The 7,856-nt window shown below is 39.1% G+C and overlaps 1 protein-coding gene across 2 annotated transcripts in view; it reads left to right on the top strand.

The window, feature by feature from the left end:
• The window catches only part of LOC116040830 (choline transporter-like protein 5-A), a 48,432-nt gene extending 46,783 nt beyond the window's left edge, over nt 1-1,649 (top strand). Inside the window, exons 17-18 of one of the 2 annotated variants that reach the window (XM_031286514.2) lie at nt 1,215-1,318; nt 1,410-1,649. In XM_031286514.2, the coding sequence (XP_031142374.2) occupies nt 1,215-1,318; nt 1,410-1,487 (182 nt within the window). In that variant the 3' untranslated portion in view covers nt 1,488-1,649. The remainder of the gene's footprint in view (nt 1-1,214; nt 1,319-1,409) is intronic. The other variant, XM_036005411.1, reaches the window with a different exon arrangement.
• The last annotated feature ends 6,207 nt before the right edge of the window (nt 1,650-7,856 follow it).

The raw sequence follows: 7,856 nt of genomic DNA, 5'->3' as shown, positions 1-7,856 counted from the left end.
TAAGTACAGTCAATAAAGTGAAAATGTAACACATTTTCACTTTATTGACTGTACTTAAGTTTTCTATAATAAGAAATACTGATTTATGTGAAATAGCTTTTAAACCTTAAAGATAAAAGTTCCTTTCTGTAATGCTCCCACTTAAGAGTGCTGTTTAGGTTAGTGTGGCGATGTTTCCTGAGTGAGAGCTGAAGCAGTGGTGTAGGGAGAGTTTGAGAGCTCAGATCAACTGTTTGGCTAGGGTGCATGGTGGTAATGCAGACGGTATGAAGAGTTTGAAAAAGTGGCTTCAGTGTTGACTGATGCTCATAGCAATTGATAAAAGAGCTTTAAAGATGAATGGATTAGTTGTCAACTATTAAATTACTTTATCTCCAACTACTTTGATAATTGATAAATCGGTTTGAGTAATTTTTTTATGAAAAAAAAGTCAAACTTGTGTGATGTCAGCTTGTTAAATGTGAATATTTTCTAGTTTCTTCACTCCTCTGTGACAGAAGTCTATATCCACGACTTTCCACTTCCAGGATTGCTCCGGTGCAGCTGGAAATTCCGCCGGATGTCCATTACCTTCCTCTTTCTTTGTGTTGGCATTCTAAACTCCGGTGGATTTAAGAGGATTATGGTTAACTGCTCCTCAGATCTCTGCAGGGTAAATCCAGACAGCTAGCTAGACTATCTGTCCAATCTGAGTTTTCTGTTGCACGACTAAAACTACTTTTGAACGTACACATGTTCCACCAAAACAAGTTCCTTCCCGACGCTATTTTCACGTTTTTCTCCCATCCCGGAATGCTGTGTAGACTAGCCAGACCCTCCTTTGCAGCGCTGTGGTGGAAGGTCTGGCAAAGCAAGACTAAGCTGTGACAGACAACGGCAGAGAAAAACAGACCCATAGTGGTTTGGGAGTTCCATGTGTATTTGGGAACGCTGCCACTGTAGATGTACAGTAAAACCAGAAGCTGAATGCGGCCAAGCCGTTAGTGAACACCGTGCACGAAGATGAAGGGCTATTCGCTTTTTTTCCTTGCTGGTCAGCGTTCTTCTTCAGCATTTATATACTGCCCGTCAGGTCCGGAAGGATTGCATCCCCCGGTACCTATAGTAATGTAGAAAAATAAGTACGGTCACGTTTTCAGAATTTTGGTGCCGGTTCTGGTGACATCCCTTAATACTACTATGACTGCTGATCTTGTACATGTTTCTCCATGTAGGCGTTGACAACAGCCTGTCCAGGTTCATCATGCACTGTCTGAAATGCTGTTTCTGGTGTTTGGAGAAGGTCATACGCTACATGAATCGTAATGCTTATATCATGGTGAGTTGGTGAAGGTAGTGCCTTTTAGCCTGAGTAGTATGAACAGCAGCTGTCCTCTGATGATAGCTGTGTTCTGTCTCTTCTCCACCAGGTGGCCATCTATGGGAAGAACTTCTGCAGCTCAGCCAGAGAAGCCTTCTTCCTGCTGATGAGGAATGTGGTCAGGTAAGGAGGCTGGCTGCCTTCACTCCTTCTCTCTGATCACAGCTTCTAAGTGTGATACATTTCTGTGAAGTTATGGTCTTTATAAGAGAGGCTGTTTATGATAATGAAACTCTGTAAACACACACGTGTGTGAGACAGGCCCCATAGACATGGCTCTGGCTGTGACTGTAGGCTAGGGCTGCTCCATTATGAAAAAAATCATAGTCACGATTATATTGGTCGATATTGAAATCACGATTATTTAACACGATTACTCATTGACTTTTGGAAAGATGTTGCAATTATTAATCTTAACAAACAGTGGAAAAAACACCTTAAACTGTACATTTTCCTTAATACTTTTCCAATTCTTTTTCATTCAGAACACAAGACAAAATAAAGAGTTCTGTTCTGTTCTGTTTTTGTGATCATAAGGAGGTCAGAATGTAATCACAATTAAGGATTTGATTAATTGCACAGCCCTACTGTAAGCTACACACTGGTTTCAATTGAAGCAGGCCCCGCCCTCCACGGGGGCACCCAACTGATAGGCAAAATGAAATAATTCCCCCTAGCCTCTGTGAATAATGTAGGCTATAATGTTGTCTGTGTTCGGAGCGCGCTGGCGAGCTCTCACTGAGACACACATTAGTTTGGTCAATATTAAAATCACGATTATATTTAACACGATTACCCATTGACTTTTGGAAGGATGTTGCATTTATTGAACTTAAAAACAGTGTAACACTTATACAAGTCAACAGTGAAAACACCAAGAACTGTGAAATTTCCCTAAATACTTTTCCTGTTTGAGTTCCCCTTACACACACACACACACACACACACACACACACACATATATATATTTATATCCTGTCTGTATATTTCAGGTGTGGCAGAAAGCTCGGAGACTCGGCTACTATTGAATGTCTCTCTCACTCACACACACACACACACACACACACACACACACACACACACACACGTACATAAGTGTCCTTTTGAAGATGGGATGACAGCTCTCCCAGCCACCACTGCTGTATACCACTATAGTAGCTACATGCTAACGGCAGTAAACACTATAGTAGCTACATGCTAACGGTCATCTTAGCTGGCAATGTTGTTAAATTCTCCCCAATTCCGGGTCACATTCCTGCTGAAACATGTCCGATTGTGTAGTGTCTGGTCTGCGATTTTTGACGTTAGAAAGTGCTGCTTCGTTCCACTACAATCTAACGTTAGCATACTCATAGCTAACTATTGTAGCTGCATGCTAACGCAACATAGCGGAGCATATATAGCTAGCTATGTACGTATGTAGCAGGACTTTGTACCGTAAAAAATCACCAATAAAGGCTTCTAAACCAAATACTAAACAAATACAAATACAGTAAAGTGACCGGAATTAGGGGTGAAATGTCCAGCATTGAGCTACATAATAGTTTGCTAGGAGTTAGCTGGTCTCTCACAGAGATCTCATTTGTAGCCCTGTTTTTACCTGATACTTTCATAAAAGTACAAACACATGAAGTGAGAGGTATACACATGCTTAAACTTTATTTAAAACATGGTTAACCTGAAGCAGGACGGAGTCATGACTTATAACACCAAAGCAAGGCTTCTAGCTCAGGCTAGCTAGCGTTAGCAAATTACCTTCAAAGTTGCAAAGAAATGACGAAACGTAAAATTTGAAGCCTTTATTTAATTTGCTACATGGTGTTGTACTGGATGGCCGGACGACCCTCCGTATATCATTAACAGATACTTTAGGCAACTCCAGCAAACACCTTGTAAACTTCATCTTTGCCATCATAACGGTCTACTGTCACTGTCTAATGTTTTCTTCCGGTAACCGGGAATGTCCAAACATCCTTACGCCAATGCGTGCATAGGGCTGTGAAGTTTGCCGGTGTTCGCGCAAGCGTAGAACTGATCAGGCAGTGCACAGAACGGATTTTACAGGCGGTACGGATCGGGTACTGACAAAGGAATAAGATTTATACACACATTTTAATTTCCGAGTTCCATCTACAAATACATCAAAGAAAATCGGATAACGAGATTGTTTTTCGTTTTCCATTTTTTAATATCAAAACAAAAAACGAATAATGGGTTGTTTTCCGTTTTTTGTTTTCCTATTTACTAATGGTAATTGGGAAACTGGCCATTTTTCGTTTTTGTTTTTTTCCTTTCAAAACGAAAATCCGTTGGCCACCAAGTACACGGACCGTAACCCCATTTGTACAGGTCCTATCCCCTGAGCAATCGGCTATCCTAACCTTAACCACTCAAGGTGAAATGCCTAACCCCAACCAATCGAGCTGCTTCGTAGGGCGGGTCTTGGCGTGGTAATTCATAATTTTGCTGGCGGTGAGCAGAGGGTGCGCTGCCGTTTGGATGTCCGCGCAAACGACAATGGAAAGTTATGTTCTCTTTCGAGGAGGCAAGCGGGTTACACTAAAAGATGATGACATGTCTGTGGACAAGATATGCAGGATATTTCAGGTGCTGTTATTGTTCAATATATAATATATTACACGATATATAAGTAGCTATAATTTACAGTTTTGCACGTAAGGACATAGCTAACGTTATGTTGTGGACTTACCAACACAGTTCACAGAGCCTTGGTTAGCTTGGTGGCATGTGTTTCTAGACAGGTAACATTAAAGTTAGCATGAGTCCTTGCTAATATAAGTGACACTACTTTGCTAACTACCTAACTTTATTTGTTAAAATATGATGTTATTATATAATATGATATTTTTGTTTTCAGAAATTTTATTTAAACGTTTTGTTTATATTCGTTATTAAGCTAACAATGAATCTGATGGATTACCATTTGTCTTTTTACTGTTTTACCATTTATTTAAAATGTTCTTTAAACTTATGGTATTTTTCATTTTATGCACGTCAACAGGTTGATGGCAGCAGTCTGTACATTACAGATGATGCAAACACCGCAACATTTCCAGAGTCATCTGGACGTTTTTGCACCCTCAATCTTATACATCGCGGTCATTACGAGGTCCACGGGAATCCAGATCAAAGTCAGCTTCCTGCAAGCAGAGCCCTACCCGCTGCTGCTGTTCCTTTTGCCTTCATGCGCCGCCCCGCACCTGCCGCTTCTGCTTCCACCGAAACACCACGACCTTCCCCTGGAACTCCACGAGCTACTGGCCTGTTCCCTGCAAGATCCTTCCAAAGGTTACTTGTTAAATATGCAACTGAACTCTGCTGCTAAAATGTCATCCTATAGCTAAAATATTAATATAATTTTAGGCCCACAGGTGTGATTTTAAACAGTCTGGTTCATCCACAGGTCAATCCATGTTGCTGAAATAGTGAATGACAAGCTCAGTACTTCCAGGACAGTTGTCATTCGCTTTTTGGAAGCTGATGCAACTGTTGAACGAATAACGGCAAAGGTGAAGGATGCATTAGGCTGTGATGAGCCAATTACCCTGACAGACAGCCAAGGAAATGAAATAGTGGACTCAGATGGCACAAGAAGTAAGTTTTATGATCAGAATGGTCCGTGTACTTGGTGGCCAACGGATTTTCGTTTTAAAAGGAAAAAAACAAAAACGAAAAACGGCCAGTTTCCGAATTACCATTAGTAAATAGGAAAACAAAAAACGGAAAACAACCCATTATTCGTTTTTTGTTTTGATATTAAAAAACGGAAAACGAAAAACAATCTCGTTATCCGATTGTCTTTGATGTATTTGTAGATAGAACTCGGAAATTAAAATGTGTATATAAATCTTATTCCTTTTTCCGTACCACCTGTAAAATCTGTTCTGTGCACTGCCTGATCAGTTCTACGCTTGCGCGAACACCGGCAAACTTCACAGCTCTATGCACGCATTGGCGTAAGGATTTTTGGACATTCCCAGTTACCGGAAGAAAACATTAGACAGTGACAGTAGACCGTTATGATGGCAGAGATGAAGTTTACAAGGTGTTTGCTGGAGTTGCCTAAAGTATCTGTTAATGATATACGGAGCGTCGTCTGGCCATCCAGTACAACACCATGTAGCAAATTAAATAAAGGCTTCAAATTTTACGTTTCGTCATTTCTTTGCAACTTTGAAGGTAATTTGCTAACGCTAGCTAGCCTGAGCTAGAAGCCTTGCTTTAGTGTTTTAAGTCATGACTCCGTCCTGCTTCAGGTTAACCATGCTTTTAATAAAGTTTAAGCATGTGTATACCTCTCACTTCATGTGTTTATACTTTTATGAAAGTATCGGGTAAAACAGGGCTACAAATGAGATCTCTGTGAGAGACCAGCTAACTCCTAGCAAACTATTATGTAGCTCAATGCTGGACATTTCACCCCTAATTCCGGTCACTGTACTGTATTTGTATTTGTTTAGTATTTGGTTTAGAAGCCTTTATTGGTGATTTTTACGGTACAAAGTCCTGCTACATACGTACATAGCTAGCTATATGCTCCGCTATGTCGCGTTAGCATGCAGCTACAATAGTTATGAGCAGGGGTCACCAACCTTTTTGAAACTGAGAGCTACTTCATGGGTACCGAGTCATACGAAGGGCTACCAGTTTGATATGCTCTTCTGAAATAACAAATTTGCTCAGTTTGCCTTTAGTTATATATGATTATTAATGATTAATGATACTCATCTATGTGAAGACACTGATTACGTTAATGATTTCTCACAATAATTATCAACAATGACTTAACAAGGTGGGAAACAGATAATGTCAATATTCAATTTTCATTTTTAGAACAGGCCTGAGGGCTACTCATGTGGTCCTTGGGGGCTACCTGCTGCCCACGGGCACCGTGTTGGTGACCCCTGGTTATGAGTATGCTAATGTTAGATTGTAGTGGAACGAAGCAGCACTTTCTAATGTCAAAAATCACAGATAAAGGCTTCTGAACCAAACACTACACAATCGAACATGTTTCAGCAGGAATGTGACCCGGAATTGGGGAGAATTTAACAACATTGACAGCTAAGATGACCGTTAGCATGTAGCTACTATAGTGTTTACTGCCGTTAGCATGTAGCTATAGTGGTATACAGCAGTGGTGGCTGGGAGAGCTGTCATCCCATCTTCAAAAGGACACTTATGTACGTTTACACTTCATCGCATTAATAATAGACAGTCTATGGTTATTAGTCAAGACGAAGTATTAAAGGTAAAAACATGAACGTAAACAACACAACAACGATGTCGCTACACGGTTTTGGATCAGTGACAACTTTCGAATGTTTGTAGCTATGACTATTGTATAATAAAGATTTAATAAAAAAAGATTTAATAAAAAAGTTGTAGTGTTTGGTCGTAAAGTGTTGACACATGGTACAAACATAGACTGTAAATCGCACATGGACATTGTTAGTTTTCTACTACGTAATTATGCGCATACAGGCCAATAAATGCTATTGAATGGCGGGTCTTGGCGTGGCGGGAGTAACTTCCGGGTCACGAAAAAATACCAATGCAAAATTAAGGAATACGACTTATACACATGTATTTTAATTTACGAGTTCCATCGGAATTCATTCATTTTCAATCACATCCGTTACTGAGTAAAAAAAAAAGGAAAAACTTGTGAACACTGGCTTCAAGTGCAAGAAAACATCAGCTTTATCATGCAGTGTAAGCTGTGAAAAAATGCTGTATTAAGTTACTGCTAATGCAAACTGGACATTTCCTGCTGCTGCAGCTTCACATGTAAGCATTTCACTGGCGAAACACAAGTTGACTTTTATTATGAAGTGGTCATAATAAAATTATTGGTTATTATGAAGTGGTCATAGGAGATTAGCGCTGACCACTCTTATTCATCAAAAATGCATCTACACAACAAGACAACCGTCATAGCCTAATAATAATAATAATAATAATAATAATAATAATGAAGTGAAAACATTTTCAAAACTTCTCATATTAACATAAAAAAGGTCTCTAACGTTGTTTTGCGCCATTGCTTTGGCAAAGTATCTGTCAAACAAACTAAAATCGAAACCATGATATGGCTTTCCCTTATCAAATCGCAAAAGACTCCGATTTAATATAACAATATCTGTCAATCAAACAGGCCTATAATAAGTATAAATAAGATATAAAATCTTAAATCTTAAATATTAAATGTGATTTTTGGAGGTTAAAAAAGTAACTAAGTAACTTTTACTCTGTACATTTTAAATTAGCTACTTTTTACTTTAGCTTTAGATTTTTATACAAGTAATTTTACTTATACTTAAGTAAAAGTTCAACAAAGTAACAGTACTTTTACTTAAGTAGAATATTTTTTTACTCTTTTCACCTCTGCTATCGATAAACAACCAATGTTTGGTTATCTAATTAAATTTAAAAAATTGCATAAGCCTAGTACGGTGGCCCTGAAGTGCAAATC

Source organism: Sander lucioperca, chromosome 9 (genome assembly GCF_008315115.2).
Source record: "Sander lucioperca isolate FBNREF2018 chromosome 9, SLUC_FBN_1.2, whole genome shotgun sequence".
In the NCBI taxonomy this organism is placed as follows: Eukaryota; Metazoa; Chordata; class Actinopteri; order Perciformes; family Percidae; genus Sander; species Sander lucioperca.
This window is presented reverse-complemented; position numbering and strand designations above follow the sequence as displayed.